Here is a 16,787-nt window from a genome sequence, read left to right on the forward strand (position 1 = left end):
TCTTCAACAGACTTGGTATACACACGACACAAACAACTTCATTAACGTTAAACAAAACATTAAAAACCACTAGGCACTCCCCCGAAGCCTTCACATCCTACGCCAGCATATACTCTGTCCGTTGTAATAACTGCAACCAGACATATATACACAAGTTAGAAATAAAACTCAATGAACATAGAGGAGACATAAAGTACAACAATCCCTTAAACGCACTTTTCTCCCACTGTGCTGAACATGGTCACTCGTTCAGCTATGCATATGCAAAAATTATCAAATTCGTTCCCGCTAGAGCTAAACGAAGAATTCTAGAATCAGCACTCATTTTAATACTAGCACCATCACACAGAGAAAAGGATTCTACAATTTAGCCCCCATTACATGAAATATAATAATCAAAGAGCAAAAAATAGATGTAGATCATGGGTAGCTATTCTATATTCTATATATTTGTAACCGTTTCCCCTGATATGATTTCAACAAAATTAATAAGATATTAACTAACGAATAAATATAATTAAAAATCTATTAAAAAAATTAACGGTTCAGTAAGTATGCATGTATATATATACATAAGTGACGTTTACATGTGTATAAATACATAGAATAATCCACCCTCCCTACACGCATGTGGTCTGTAGCCTGTTTCTGCAGCATTTTTAAACCAAATCCGAATTATGTCCCCTGAAATAGGTACAAAACTTTAATTACAATTTATTAATTTTAGGTTTTCCTTTTCATTCACATAACGTCAACTATCGTTTATATTTTATTTTATTCACACACACACACACACACACACACACACACACACACACACACACACACACACACACACACACAAACACACATATATATTTTCCAGGGAGGAAGATATCTAAAAATTAAGAATAATTGAATTTCAACAAGGGTCGCTAATAGTGCTCATTCAAAGAGTGCAAATTATATATATTTTTTTATTCTTTATGTAAATAGTCATATCTTGCTGTATTTACATAAAGAAAAAATATTTCTGTAGAAATATATTTTCTTATAATATATACCAATCTTTATTTAAGAAGCTCAATGAAAATAGAGCAATGTAGAGAATAAATGACAAAAAAACTACATTCCAAAATTCATGATGCTGACCATCTTATAATTTATTCCTTTAATTCAGTTGACTTTCACAATTCTTGACAGTATTTGTTTCATAGCACAAAATCAATCACTTAATAATTATATCAATTAGTGAATCTATTATGCCCTTAACTCATCAGAAGAAATAGCAACAATCCGGATTGTTTGACATACATGCTTTCTATGGTAGCTCGATATCCATGATGCATTTCACTGAGGCAGCGACTCCATTCTTTTTGTGGTACAAACATGCTTAGAAAGAATAGGGTTTATTAATTTTTCGTTATTTACGAGAATAGGAATATTAAAATAGCGGACAAGAATATAGTTTTCAGCTTTTTTATTTTTTTTATTTTACAGCAGTTACATGAAATCAAGTGGGTCCCTCACTTTGACTTCATTACTCTTAGTAGTTTTTTGTAATATCTTAGTAGTTTTTTTTGTAATATCTTAGTAGTTTTTTTTAAATCTTAGTAGTTTTTTTAATATCTTAGTAGTTTTTTTAAATATCTTAGTAGTTTTTTTGTAATATCTTAGTAGTTTTTTGTAATATCTTAGTAGTTTTTTTGAATATCTTAGTAGTTTTTTTTGTAATATCTTAGTAGTTTTTTTAATATCTTAGTAGTTTTTTTTTGAATATTTGATCAGCGTTTACTTCTTGAAAAATGTATCCTAACACCAGGTTGTTCTGACAAACCCTTGTACAGAAAATGCCTCACAAGAATGTGGTTTTTCCCCAGTATGAGTTCTCATATGTTTCACTATATTTGATTTTTGAGAAGAATAACCACACAATTTACAAGTATGTTGCTTTTCCCGAATGTGACTTCTCATATGTTGCATTAAATTCCATGTTTTGAAACAAACATATTCACACACTTCACAAGAACGAAGCTTTTCTCCAGTGTGAGTTTTCATGTGTATCATAAACTTTGATCTTTGAAAACAAGAATATCCACATAAATCGCAAGAATGCGGCTTTTCACTAGTGTGTGTTTTCATATGTACAAGTAAAAATGATTTTTCCGAACATGAATATCCGCAAACTTCACACGTATGCAGCTTTTCCCTTTTTTTTTGTTCATTTTTTAAAAACTTTTTCTTCTAGGGTATGGGACATCCAACCAGATGTCTGACATTTACCCCTATTTTAGTGAGTCCAACCAAGAGATCTTTTCAGGATTCTAGCCGTCCCTTTCAGTGCAATCGTTTGTATTTCACTTGCACTTGGTTCACCGGGTATGCTTGCTATGTACTTTTTAAAGTTCTTTTTCATAAGCCCAGTTGCTCCTATGATGACTGGTATAATTGAAACGTCTTTTAATTTCCAATTTCGTTTCATATCATACATAAGTCCTTGATACTTTATCTTTTCCCTTTATTGTTTTATTTTACTTCAGTCGAAGTTCTCAGAAATCAAGGGGCCCACAACCAGGGGCTAACATCTTCGACCACAAGAATATCCACAAACTTCACAAGAATGTGGTTTTTTCCCCAGTTTGAGTTCTCATATGTTTCACTATATTTGATTTTTGAGAAGAATAACCACACAATTTACAAGTATGTTGCGTTTCCCGAGTGTGACTTCTCATATGTTGCATTAAATTGAACAAACATATTCACACACTTCACAAGAACGAGGCTTTTCTCTTTTTTTTTTCATTTTTCTTAAACTTTTTCTTCTAGGGGATGGGACATCCAACCAGATGTCTGACATTTACCCCTATTTTAGTGAGTCCAACCAAGAGATCTTTTCAGGATTCTAGCCGTCCCTTTCAGTGCAATCGTTTGTATTTCACTTGCACTTGGTTCACCGGGTATGCTTGCTATGTACTTTTTAAAGTTCTTTTCATAAGCCCAGTTGCTCCTATGATGACTGGTATAATTGAAACGTCTTTTAATTTCCAATTTCGTTTCATATCATACATAAGTCCTTGATACTTTGTAATCTTTTCCCTCTCAACTCTGTTAAGCCCTGTATCATTGGGTACACTGACCTCTATTACGGTCGCTTTTTTGTTTGCTCTGTCCCAAATCACTATATCTGGTTTAACAGCTGCATTTTCAAGATATGTAGCAGTAGGGATTATGTAGTCATAGTGGATAGTGTAGTTGTCATTCCCAACTGTTCGTTCGGGTATATGTTCCCAGGAGTTTTTACTACACTGAATGTTGAGTTTCTTACATATCTTCCAGTGAAGGTATTTGCAAACTCCGTTATGGCGATCTGTATAATAACCATCTCCAAGTAGGACTTTGCAACCAGAAATCAGGTGGCCCACACTCTCAACCTCAGTGCTACAGAACCTGCATTTATTATTGTTGCTTAGACCACACATCTTTTTGAAGGCGTTTGTCATGAGGCCCTGGTCTTGTGCAGCCAATATCAACCTCTCTTGGTCGTAATGGAGGGATCCTCTTTTGAGCCAGTCCAGGGAACCATCCCTATCAATATATTCTTGGGATAGTTCAGTCGGTAGGTATTTTGCCCGTTTATGGTTGGTCCATTCTTCTGTTTTAACACTATGGAACTGGCTAGTGTATTTTTTCCGACTTTTCTGGGCTATGTCAGTGGCAGGCTTGTTTGGGTTCTCAGTATCATTTGTAAGGCAATCTTTTCCAAAATGAGTGGCAAGTTGTGTTATAGATGTTGTGCTACTTGCTCGATTCTGATAATGGTCTTTAATTTTCATAAGCTTGGGGTTACAGAAACTTATTATGTACTGACCTATGCTGACGACTGTGGCTCTGTGTTGATGATTGACTTCCGAGAGCCCCATACCTCCTTCTCGCCTGGGTAGGTACAAACGAGGCATGCACTGATTTCGATAAATAACTCGGTACAAGGTTAGCATTTTCCTTGTCTTTGTGTCAAGCCAATTTATGTCTTTCTGAGGCCAGTCAATAATGCCAAAACTATGTTTTCTCCAGTGTGAGTTTTCATGTGTATCATAAACTTTGATCTTTTAAAACAAGAATATCCACACAAATCACAAGAATGCGGCTTTTCACTTTTTTGTTTTATTTTACTTCAGTCGAAGTTCTCAGAAATCAAGGGGCCCACTACCTGGGGCTAACACTTGAAGTCTACCAGTGTGTGTTTTCATATGTACAAGTAAAAATGATTTTTCCGAACATGAATATCCACAAACTTCACACGTATGCGGCTTTTCCCCCAGTGTGAGTTCTTATATGTCTGACTAACGTTGATTTTTGAGAACAGGAATATCCACACAATTGACAAGAATGTGGCTTTTCTCCAGTGTGAGTTCTCATATGGATCACTATATTTGATTTTTTAGAACAAGAATATCCACACACTTCACAAGAATGTGGCTTTTCCCCAGTGTGAGTTCTTATATGTCTCACTAAGTCTGATCTTCGACCACAAGAATATCCACAAACTTCACAAGTATGTGGCTTTTCCCCAGTGTGAGTTCTCATATGGATTACTAACTTTGATTTTTCAGAGCAAGAATATCCACACACTTCACAAGAATATGGCTTTTCGCCAGTGTGAGTTTTCATATGTCTCACTAAAGATGATTTTCGAGCACAAGAATATTCACACACCTCACAAGAATGTGGCTTTTCCCCAGTGTGCGTTCCTATATGAGTCATTAAATGAGATTTTTGAGAGAAAGAATATCCACACACTTTGCAAGTATGTGGTTTTTCCCCAGTGTGAGTTCTTATATGTGTCAGTAAAAATGATTTTTCCGAACAAGAATATCCACACACTTCACAAGTATATGGCTTTTCCCCAGTGTGAGTTCTCATATGTCTCACTAATGTTGACTTTTCAGAACAAGAATATCCACAAACTTCACAAGAATGTGGTTTTTCCCCAGTATGAGTTCTCATATGTTTCACTATATTTGATTTTTGAGAAGAATAACCACACAATTTACAAGTATGTTGCTTTTCCCGAATGTGACTTCTCATATGTTGCATTAAATTCCATGTTTTGAAACAAACATATTCACACACTTCACAAGAACGAAGCTTTTCTCCAGTGTGAGTTTTCATGTGTATCATAAACTTTGATCTTTGAAAACAAGAATATCCACACAAATCACAAGAATGCGGCTTTTCACTAGTGTGTGTTTTCATATGTACAAGTAAAAATGATTTTTCCGAACATGAATATCCACAAACTTCACACGTATGCGGCTTTTCCCCAGTGTGAGTTCTTATATGTCTGACTAACGTTGATTTTTGAGAACAGGAATATCCACACACTTTACAAGAATGTGGCTTTTCTCCAGTGTGAGTTCTCATATGGATCGCTATATTTGATTTTTTAGAACAAGAATATCCACACACTTCACAAGCATGTGGCTTTTCCCCAGTGTGAGTTCTCATATGTTGCACTAAATTACATTTTTTAAAACAGGAATACCCACACACTTCACAAGAATGTGGCTTTTCCTTAATGTGACTTTTCATATGTATTTTGAACTTTGATTTTTGAGAACAAGAATATCCACACTCTTCACAAGAATGTGGCTTTTCCTCAGTGTGCCTTTTCATATGTGTCAATAAAAATGATTTTTCTGAGCAATAATATCCATACACTTCATAGGTATTTATCAGGAACGGCTGTAAAAAATAATAAAATTCAATATTTTTATTAGTATTCTGTTTATTATTTGTTGTCAATATTAGATTAGACTCACTAAAAAGACATGTTACAAAAATTACTGCATACATTCCAACTTAAAACAAAAATCACCAAATATTCTCTAACTTGACATAAAAATGACTGGATATTTTCTTACTTGATGGAAAAAAATATCCAATTTCTAACCCGACACCTAGCCAGTCGATACAGGTTTTTTTTGAAGAAGTAGTTTAGTTGAAATTATATCTAGTGTTTATTATGATTTAGATCACAATGAGAAGAGAAACATATCTATGTATATTATATTAATGTAACAATGATAGTTAATTGCAATAAGTCCATCAAAAAGTATGTATTGCATAAACGTTTTTGCTTTCTCCAAGCACATAAGTATAATTTATATTTTAATATGCAAAATAATAAACCAATATGGACAATATGTTCTTAATATATCCAAAAGTTCATTGATTTAATTAAAAAAGCTATTGTGAATTAGATACATTTTAATTTTCATTCATTTATACTGTTTCTGACTTATATATTTGTCACTTTCTCAATACTGTTATTCCATCTGTTTATCTGTAATTCGTCTGAATATCAAATTTATTTGTCAATACAAACTTTTAACTAATAAATACTTCAGTTGTCTTTAAATATCGGTATGAACAAGTTTTTTGGTTTACCATTTATGATATACATGATCTAATAATTTGAGAATATTAAAAAGACTTCTTTATAAAGGTGGGTTTTCTCAACACTGCTAGAAAAATATTTTTAACCGAGATGTTTACAAAGCTTACATTAGAATGTGCACTAAGTTTTTTTCATGTTTAGCGGGCACAACTACCACAATTAGCTTTGACTTAGACAAAAAAGAATCTCAAATGAAATATCCAGGTACAACAGCTACTTTGTCCCATTGTGACTGTTTTACAATAATAGAATGTCCTCTGATGAACGTATAGAAATTTTACCTCTCGATGTACATATATTCTACAAGCAACAAGAAGACACCCTTTTCTTATTGATGTCTATATGCCACAAAGTCTTTTATTCTAATATTTGGCAACCTACGATTTGGAATTCCCTCCCTATTTTCTGATTCCCTGACTGTACTGAAATGTAGTAGTTTAAATTTAATGCAAAGAAACATCTCTCTACTCCTCTGTAAGTAAATGCCCCAAATAGTAGTCCACTACATCCAAGTGGTAATACACCTTGTTTCAAAAAGATTAAAAAAAACGTCTCGAATGTTTTATCTTTAAATATCTGTAAAACATTATTCATATACAAGTAAAAATATTTTTATTCTCAGGTGTTTAACTTATAAACGTGTTGAATGTTTGATCTGTGAACATTAGTAAAACTAAATATGTAACGTATTATGAACAGATAATAAATATTAAAAAAACGTCTTGAATGTTTGATCTGTAAACATTAGTAAAACTAAATATTTAAAGTATTATAAACAGATAATAAATATTTAAAAAAACGTCTGGAATGTTTGATTTGTAAACATTAGTAAAACTAAATATTTAACGTATTATAAACACATAATAAATATTAAAAAAGTCTTGAATGTTTGATCTGTAAACATTAGTAAAACTAAATATTTAAAGTATTATAAACAGATATTTAAAAATAATAAATATGTAAAACTAAATATTTAAATTACTATAAACAGAAAAGTCATATGCGACACGTTTTACTTTAATATATTTAAGAAAATCATATCATTATATAGTACTCTTGTTGTTTTGGCTCCAAATTGTAGCGCCCTTACTCCGAGTGGCATTATGACTTGTTTTGGGAGAAGAAAACGTAAAAATATCCGTTCATCCTTAATTTAGCATTAATAAATGATCATCAGTAAACTATATATCAGCGTGTTAATATTTTATCTTTAAATATTAGTAGAACTATTTAGATTACTATCAATAAACATTTAACCTAACCATATTATTTTGCCTATATGGAAGGCGCTACAAAGTTTTAAGTCACTTAATATATGTATTAAAATAAATAATGATAATAAATACCTATTTACCTTAGTAAGGCAATAGTTAAGCAAACAATAGGAATAGATTCCACAAGCATATGGCTTGGGAAAAGAATATGATAGAGTATTATAACGAGGTTCTGAACATCGAAATGATGAAGAACAGTAGATTAACAAGTCTACTCACAGTTGACACCTGGTATATGTAGATGTGATCTTAAAGAGGTAAAATATAAATAAATAGCGACTAAAAAGCGTGGATTATATGATTCAACTTTTCCTAGTAATCCCTTCCGAGCAGGCAACTAGAGTACAGGCAATTAAGCACATCAGTTTGAGAGTTATCGCAACTAATGTTTCTAAAGCATTTACATGGACATTTTTTTCAGACAGTTCTGATCAGCTGCTAACAATTTCACATGTGATTTATCAAATGCAGACTGGGTTGGTATGACGTCTTAATATTATCAGTCGAATATGAGTTTTTCAGAGGAAAGAAAAAGTATTATGAATATAACCCTAACCTCCTATCTTCATCTGGGGGCCGGCCCGCATCCATCGCTTACCTGGTTCACAGGAGCATACTTGTGATGTACTCTTGGCCGTGTTCATCGCTCCCGGCTCGCAGGACCATAGATGCAACCCTGCAGGGCTACATTCTTACTTGGCCAGTGGTGGACCCCTCAAGGGTGACTAGACTCTCACTGGTCACTGAAAATATCTCTCTGCTGCTCAGGACACGCGAAATGTGTATGACCCTAAGTTCGTGTGGCCGTCACTCTGGCTTCGTGCTGGATCCGGTCTATCTCTTTTATCATCTGGCGTCAGGGCATACCTCGAACAAACTGCATCTTCATTCAGGCCAACAATCGAGAAACAAGAAAAACTCATTTTCGTATAAACTAAACAAAATAATTATTTATAAATCATTTTACACTTGTTTAAAGTCGAGTTCTTTGATTCGAGCTTCGTGATGCAGGTTGTATAACTTAAGTTCATCTAGTTAATTTCCCAGCTAAGCACAAGAGCTTTTCTTTTTCTAACTTAGCTCTTATGAGGATTTCGTACCCCCCCCCCCCCCAAGCGGGGGAAGAGCGATGTGAACGTCTCAATGCCAGCTAGTAAAAAGACCCTAATTCTAAAAAGACAATCGTTTTTATAAAACTTGCCTCTTCCCCCTCCCTCTATCATATTGAAAATTACTTTTCTTTTTTTCTTGATCAAATATCACACCCCCTCTCCTATCATCTCTTCCTCTATTTGTAAAGCAAGACATCTGGTATCGCCTGGGATCTTGCTACATGAATGCAAAGAGTGTGGTAAATCGACTTGCCCTTAAAATTTGGTTGACTAGAATGATCAATGATTACCTGATGATCATGATTTTTGCTGAGTTATTCTGTTTGACTCATCAACCTTAATCTGATAGAAAGTTTCAACAACTCAGTTTTTTGTTTCACATCAATTATTAAGACTATTTCCCCTTCATCTAATAATAATACACTATGTAGTCTGCATTGGATTAGACAAGGTTACCTATAAATTTGTATATGCTACTATTTAGTGTGTGCTTTATAAAACTCTGAAGGATTGAAATTATTCGATTCAAAGTGAAGTACAAGTTATTCATGTCAAGGTAGATTATAGTGCTTTGTACAGAGGTGGTGTTAGAGGTGTCACAGCAATATTGCATCAGCACTCTGAATATTAAACAAACACTGAAGACACATATTGTCATAAATTTTTCTCTTTGCTCTTTTACAGAACACTTTAATCAATCATTAAATTGAAGTTATGCCACTGGGAATTTTATGTGCTTCAAATATCATGTCTTAAGGAAATGCTGAAATATGTTGGAATTAATTTTGTGACACCAGTTTTAAGGATATTTTTAATAGTTATTTTTTGAAGAACAGTCAGAACTTTTTAGCAAGTTTAAAAAAATTGTAAAATTGATATATTTTTTTCGAGAGTAATAATTTTCTGTTTGGAATTGTACACATCTATGTTAGACCTACGTTATTTCCTTTCATATATTCCTGCATAGCTGCTCCCGTTTACAATTTCTTTTAGTGTTTAACGCCAATTAACCGTTAATCTATAAACTCCAAACTAAAACGTGTATCAATTAAAAACTGTTTAAAACTTTCAAACATGTTCTTCCTATTCCATAAAAGTTAAATTTCCCAAAAGATTGTTCAATTGTTTTGAATTTTTTTTTTTATTGCATAAAATCTTTTTATATTTTCCAGAACATATTTGAAGCAAACTTTCGTTAATTCAAAGATTAGCTTACAACTGATAATAAAAAGAGTTAATTTTGAAGCGTTCAAGTTTATAAAACTTGTATTTTAAAAAAAAGATTTTTTTTTATTACATTTTCACCCCAAAACAAGGCACATTGCCACTTTGGTGTAGGGGGTTACTATCAGGGGCAGCAACTACTGGGGCACTATGTTGGGATTTGGGCAGCAAGATGTTGGTTCACGTTACACTTGAACTTCTGCATGTCAGTACAGTTAGGTAAGTAGGGACCTGGAATGGAATTCCAGAGTCTAGCGGTTCTGGGGAAGAAACTACTGGAGTAGAAAGATCTTTTACATCTAGGGATCTCTACTGTGTGGTGGTGGGATTTAGCTGCCTGTCAGGTTTGTCGAGGGTGTCTATGTCGTTTTTTGTTCAATAAAAATCTGAGAATACATCTTTCAAACTGCTTGGCCTAACGTTCACAGGAAACATGAGTTGGAACAATTATATTGAAAACATTGCCAGGGCTGCTGCGAAAAAGGTAGGCTCTCTCTACCGTGCTAGAAAACTACTATAAGGCCACCATTCGCCCATGTATGGAGTATTGTTGTCATATTTGGGCTGGTGCATCTTCTACTAGTCTCTCACTCCGAGAGAAGGTTCAAAAGAGAGTCGCCAACCTGATAGGTCATGAACTGTCATTTAGGTTTCAGCCTCTGTCTCATCGATGAAATATTGCATCCATCTGCCTGTTCTACAAGTATTTTAATGGTAAATGCTCTGACAAACGGCAAACACTTGTACCCCCTCGACGTAAATACCCCTGACAAACCTGACAAGTAGCTAAATCCCACCCCTTCACAGTAGAGATCCCTAGATGTAAGAGAGCCTTCTACTCCAGTAGTTTCTTCCAAGAATTGCTAGACTTTGGAATTCCCTTCCAGGTCCCTGCTTCCTCAACTGTACTGACATGCAGAAATTCAAGTGTAACGTGAACGACATCTTGCTGCCCAACTCCCTACATAGTACCTCTGTAGCTAATGTCCCTGATAGTAGCCTCCTACATCAAAGTGGCAATGTGTCTTGTTTGGTGTGAGAATGTAATAACAAAAAAAATCTAATGCAAAGGTGTGGTTCCCTCGTACCAGGAATGTCCAAAAAGCAATCAGCTTTTTATCAATGTGGGGGAGACAATTGGACAATCCCCTTTAAATGGGGACCTGGTCCCCCCAACCCCCAACATCTTAGGGGAACAAAACCAGCCAAAGTTAGGTAAACATATCCAAAAACCTGTCTCGCAGTAAAAGTTAACTGCAGGATTTCTATTTGACCTCATTAAATACGCACACCTGTCAATTCAGTTTTTAATGCTTAAATAAATTCAAACGTCTTTCTGTTACTCTCCCTTGCTGGCCTAGCAGGTAACGCGTCAGTTTTTTTCACACTTTATTTTCCACCTTTGCCTCAAGGCTGCTAGTTCGATCCTACCTACCTATCAAACATTTTTCATCTACCCCCCTCCCCACACACCTACAAACACCCGGGCAATGCCGGGCAACCCCGCTAGTTTATATAAAAAAGCAAAACAAACACTCGAAATAAGGGAATTTTTTAAAACTTGATCAAAAAAAAAAGATAGAGACGATGTCTGTTTGTGAATCTTAGATATTACGATCTAGGAAGTATAAGAAAACTTCTCCTGGAATCTAACCGACGTGAGAACCCAAACGCAAAAAAAGACTTTTGTGGACAAACACAAACACTCGTGCCCATTTTGCCTTTATATATTAGATATTTTTTGTTTTATATTTTTTTAAATTTAAATTTTAATTCTTTTTTTTTTCATGTTTTAAACAAAAACACCCCTCCTCATGTTATTATTTAGAAAGCTTTTCTTACCATGAGAAAGGAGGTCCTTGCTAACTAATTTATACTTTCACCTAACAATTTACTAAATACAAGGGCCATTTTTTTTGTTATAACTTTATATAAAGCATACCACTCTATTTTATTGGATTGGAAAAAAAAAAATGTTTAAGATCATATTAAAAGTTATAGATTAGATTTTTTAGTGCACAAAAAAAAAAAAAAGAAAATAAAAAAAGCGCTTCTACACTATTGGGACGATATTTCGGAAATCGTAATACTGAATATCATATGAAAACAATGGTGTCTACGTATTTTTTTTTTTTTTTTACATGGTGGTCACCACTTATCAAGGCCCGAAAGCCACTCATGGATAAGGGTTATTGCAAGTACAGTACGTTAGTGTGGAGATTTGATGAAGTGTTTACTTAAGGGGGCGGTTCATTAGGAATTTGTTAACGTTGGACTTGAAGACATCTAAGTTGTAGTCAGGTGGGAAGCAGGCAGACGGAACAGAGTTACACAGGCGTGAACTTCTAAGAAAGAAGATTTGTTCGTGGAATCCGCGTTTTGATTTAGACACAGATAAAGAGTGGGGGAAATTTTTCACAGTGGATTCAGCTAGAAGAATGTTTTTCGTGAAAGATTGGTGAGGGGGGGACAGAGATTGGAGTTCAGACGAGCACCTGCCATGGAAATAACGATAAAACAAGGATAGGCTCGCAACGTCTCTTCTGTGAGAGAGAGGTTGCAGGGTAGAGAAAAGGGCATCCCCCACTAAGCCACGAAGTCTATTTTGTACTCTGTCAAGGCAGGATAGGCTGTTTTAAGCAGCCCCTGCCCAGATATGGCAGCAGTAGCAGTATTCCATCCTTGGACGTACTTGGCTTTTATTCCTCGCATTTTTAAGATGATTATTAAAGAAAATACAAAATAGCATTTGATGAAAACGATCGTAAAACACAGAAGAGTTCAAATGGGAGGTAATTTTTCGTTTTGCTTTAAACAAGATGGTGGAAATTTTCCACCTGCTAACACGATTACAGTTGTTTTTTTGTTTTTTTTAATAATTCAGTTAATATTCAGGTGATTTCGACTGCATCATTTGGAAGCTACCATTATAACGTGACAAAAAAAAAAAAGCAGTCGAGACCATTGTTTTTTTTTTAAATCTAAAAACTCCATTTATCGACTACAAAATCTCGTCCCAATTCTGTAGAAGCGCCAAGAAAAATATATAAACTTACCTTTTTTTTTCCTCCAGGAATTCAATACGAAAAAAAAAAACAATAAACATCGGGGTGAATTCTATTTTTTTTGTGTTCAAAACAGAAAATTTGATTTGTTTGTTAAGATTTTTTTAGTAAATTGATACGATTACAACTTTTGTTTTGTGTGTTAAATTCATTAAGAAATAAAATATATGAAAACATAAAAGAATCAAAATTAAAAAATGAAAAACACGATTTAAACGTAAAATTATTTCAAAAGAAAATCAACTGCTAAAGAACAAAGAAGTAAAGTCATCGTAACACGGTGTGATTATTATTTTGTTCCTTGTTAAAAAATGTCCGTGGATTAATTAAGTGAGCCGAATATCATATCAAGTTTAATTATTGATGAGATTTTTTTTCTTAAATTTCTCTCATTTTTTATATGGCTAATTTATTTAAATAAATAAGATACATGAAGATATAAAAATGAGTTTTTTTAAAAGACTGAACATTTCATTATTATTTGAATTAGTCAAACTACTTATTATATTTTGATTTAAATTATTTTGCTCTTACTGTTTAAAATATTTTCATTTAAATTTTGTTCTTATTATTAAAAATTTTAATAGTAAGAATAAAACGATTTAAATGAAAATATTTTAAACAGTAAGAGCAAAATAATTTAAATGAAAATATAACAATACAATCTCCTCCACTTGTAAAAGAGATTGTAAATAGTTTTTTTGTTTTATAAATCCAGTCGCTGGACTGGTTTGCAAATTCTGTTGGATTGGTGTGGAGGTAGTTCACTATTCGAAGGACCGGTGGTCCTCTGGAAAGGTTGGTTCTCAGGGTTCTAACTATTATAGTCAAACTCATTTTCTGTATTAGGTGTAGTACTAACAGAACTTGTTTCAATCAACCGGGTCAGGTCTGCATTTGCAATGTCGGGTCGAATACTTTTAGCAGGATTTTGAGGTAGCGTGGAAAGCGAGCTGGATGTCTCAGTGCTACTGAATCTTCTTGGCCATCATTATGTCATATTCTTGCACGTGTAGAGTTAGTTTCGAGGAGTTCCACTACCTCGACAATCGGATCATATTTTCTCCTGTTACCAAACCGTTTTAATAATACCTCCCCAGGGTCACAGAGTCAAACAGGTAAAGCAGTACGAGTAGAAGTGCGCCTTTCAAAGTTGAACATTGGAGAATAGATAATGCATTGTGGATGTGTTATTGGCAACTCCAGTAACTCTCGCTTCTCCATTTTGTCCCTCAGTCCTCATTTCCAAAAAGTGAAGATAAAGCTGCTTTCCAGGTCGGTAGTAATTCGTGAACAGTAGCCTTATATGTCGGAAATTTTCTGTTTCTATGTCTATCCTTGTGGCCATGGCACTAGTAAGGGTGCTGAAGGTAAACGTTTCATCTGGGCTGACGTTATCCACCTGATAGTCAGGGACTCGAACCTTGGATTAATCACTAAGGAGGCCGTCCTATCAGCAGGTGCAAAGTACTGGGGCTGCTGTATTGCCATTTGGTGAATGGATTCTGGACCATGCAGTAGTTTTTGTTGGGGCCACACGATGCCATACTAATGGGTAATTGTTACGGCTTTACCTTATCATGTGCTACAAAAAAATTCCTGTCTTTTTCTCTCTTACTTTCCCTCTCTGTCCTGGTCTAAGCAAGTCTGACGGCTTGTTCCACAAATCCCAAAACCTCAACATGAAATATCTACAAAAAAAACAAACACGAATAAACCTAGAACCCCATCTTCCAACGTAGACCCCTACTACCATGTCTCCTTCTCTAATATTAGGGGTCTACGTTCCAACCTTCCAGAGGTTGAAACCCAATTACAGGAGACAAAACCGGACATATTCTTTCTAAGCGAAACTGGCACAGGGCCGATGACTTCCCTAGATGAGTTTATAATTAAAGGATACTCTAACTTAACATCTAAATCTGACCCCCAAGATCGCCATGGGCATGCAATATGTGCCTACATTAAACATGGCTTTTCGTGTGGTAGGGATATCTCCAGAGAAGACCCTAATTTACCTTATATGTGCTTCCAGGTTGCACTTGCTTACACCACCACATTTATATTTGCCCTCAATTGCCACCACATCAGCGGGGTTACTATCTTTAAAAGTATATATGAGAAAATTGACCACATTCTGTCTGCTCATCCTTCGGCTTACATTCACATTTGTGGTGACTTCAATATCCATAATGTGGAATGGCTGACCCAGTCAAATAAGACAGATGATGAGGGGAAGTCCTGTCATGATTTTGCGATTGCCTACGACCTCACTCATATAGTTCACGAACCCACCCATGTGCACGATACTACCGGTCAGTATGCAAGCAAGCCTTCTAGACCTTTTCTCACAACTTCCTCTGAGCTATGTTCATGTTCTGTTCTATCTCCTCTGGGATCCTCCGACCACTCCGTTGTATCAGTTAAGATAAAAATGAAATGTAATAAGTCTTCAGGCGTACATCTCCACTGTACTGTATATCGGTACTCTATGGCTCACTGGGATAGCTTCCGTACATTCATATCTGATCTACCTCTGCATTCCATGTTTAAAAAGATGTGTCCTCTATAGTGTCAGACCTGACCGAATGGTTAATTGTAGGCATGGACCGATTTATACCATCCAAAAATTCCAACAAAAACCAGCCATGGTTCTCCCCAGAATGTGCTGCTGCCATCGCACACAGAAATCACTTTTTCCATTGCTACAAACGTAATAGATGCACTGAGACTAAAGCTGATTTAAAGACTGCCAGCAAAAGACTGTAAAAGAGTAATAAAAAATGCAAGAGAGCTATATGCTCAGTCAATTAAATCCAAAGTAGGTGAGGAGCGGCTGTGTTCCCACCAGTTTTGAAAAAATAGCAAACAGGATCCTGAACAGAAGCGTGCATTCTATCCCAACCATCATCAATGGACCTGAGGTCATCTCGTCAGCATCAGACAAGGCCAAACTATTTGCCAAAAATTTTACAGCTAATTCTACCCTATGCGATGAAAGCCATCAACTCCCCATATTTCATCCTGTAACAGACAACACGCTATGTAAACATACAAATATCTGTGCGTGAGGTCGCCAAGCTAATCAAGAATCTTGATTCCAGTAAAGCAACTGGTCCTGACGGCATTCCAATTATAATGTTGAAAAAACTTCAACCAGAACTTGCCCCAATACTTAAAAAACTGTTTAAGCATTGCCTTAAGGAGAAGTGCTTCCCAACACCTTGGGAAACCTCATTAGTATGTCCTGTATTTAAGAATTCTGGTGATAAGTCATCTCCCTCTCAGTACAGACCAATAAGTCTCTTGTGTGTCATGAGTAAGCTGCTGCAATCCATATTAAATAAAGAAGTAGTAATCCATCTCAGCAGAAATAACCTTCTTAGTGACATGCAATACGGTTTCCGTTCTGCTAGATCTACAGCAGATGTGTTAACGGTTATATCTCATAGGATTAGCGAATCTCTCGACAAAGGCTTCCTTTCTAGGGCAATTGCTCTTGACATATCAAAGGCCTTCGATAAGGAATGGCATAAAAGCCTACTTCACAAGATTTCCAGCTACGGTATAATTGGAAATATTTTCTCAATCATTAAATCATTTCTCTCTGATAAGCTCATAAGAGTAGTGGTTGATGGGCAGAAATCAGAGGCGCACAGTATTAATGCTGGAGTCC

The 16,787-nt window shown here is 35.2% G+C and overlaps 1 protein-coding gene across 1 annotated transcript; it reads right to left on the bottom strand.

Annotated features, from left to right (window-relative positions):
- Window positions 1-1,115: 1,115 nt before the first annotated feature.
- On the bottom strand, window positions 1,116-13,395 carry LOC145239902 (uncharacterized). Its single transcript, XM_080103527.1, has 2 exons — window positions 13,103-13,395; window positions 1,116-5,721 (listed from the first exon to the last, which is right to left on the bottom strand). The coding sequence occupies exon 2, from the start codon at window positions 3,972-3,974 to the stop codon at window positions 2,946-2,948; it is 1,029 nt and encodes a 342-aa protein (XP_079959653.1). The 5' UTR covers window positions 3,975-5,721; window positions 13,103-13,395; the 3' UTR covers window positions 1,116-2,945.
- Window positions 13,396-16,787: the final 3,392 nt, after the last annotated feature.

Source organism: Euprymna scolopes, chromosome 19 (genome assembly GCF_053919585.1).
Source record: "Euprymna scolopes isolate OS-2025 chromosome 19, ASM5391958v1, whole genome shotgun sequence".
NCBI classification, from domain to species: domain Eukaryota; kingdom Metazoa; phylum Mollusca; class Cephalopoda; order Sepiida; family Sepiolidae; genus Euprymna; species Euprymna scolopes.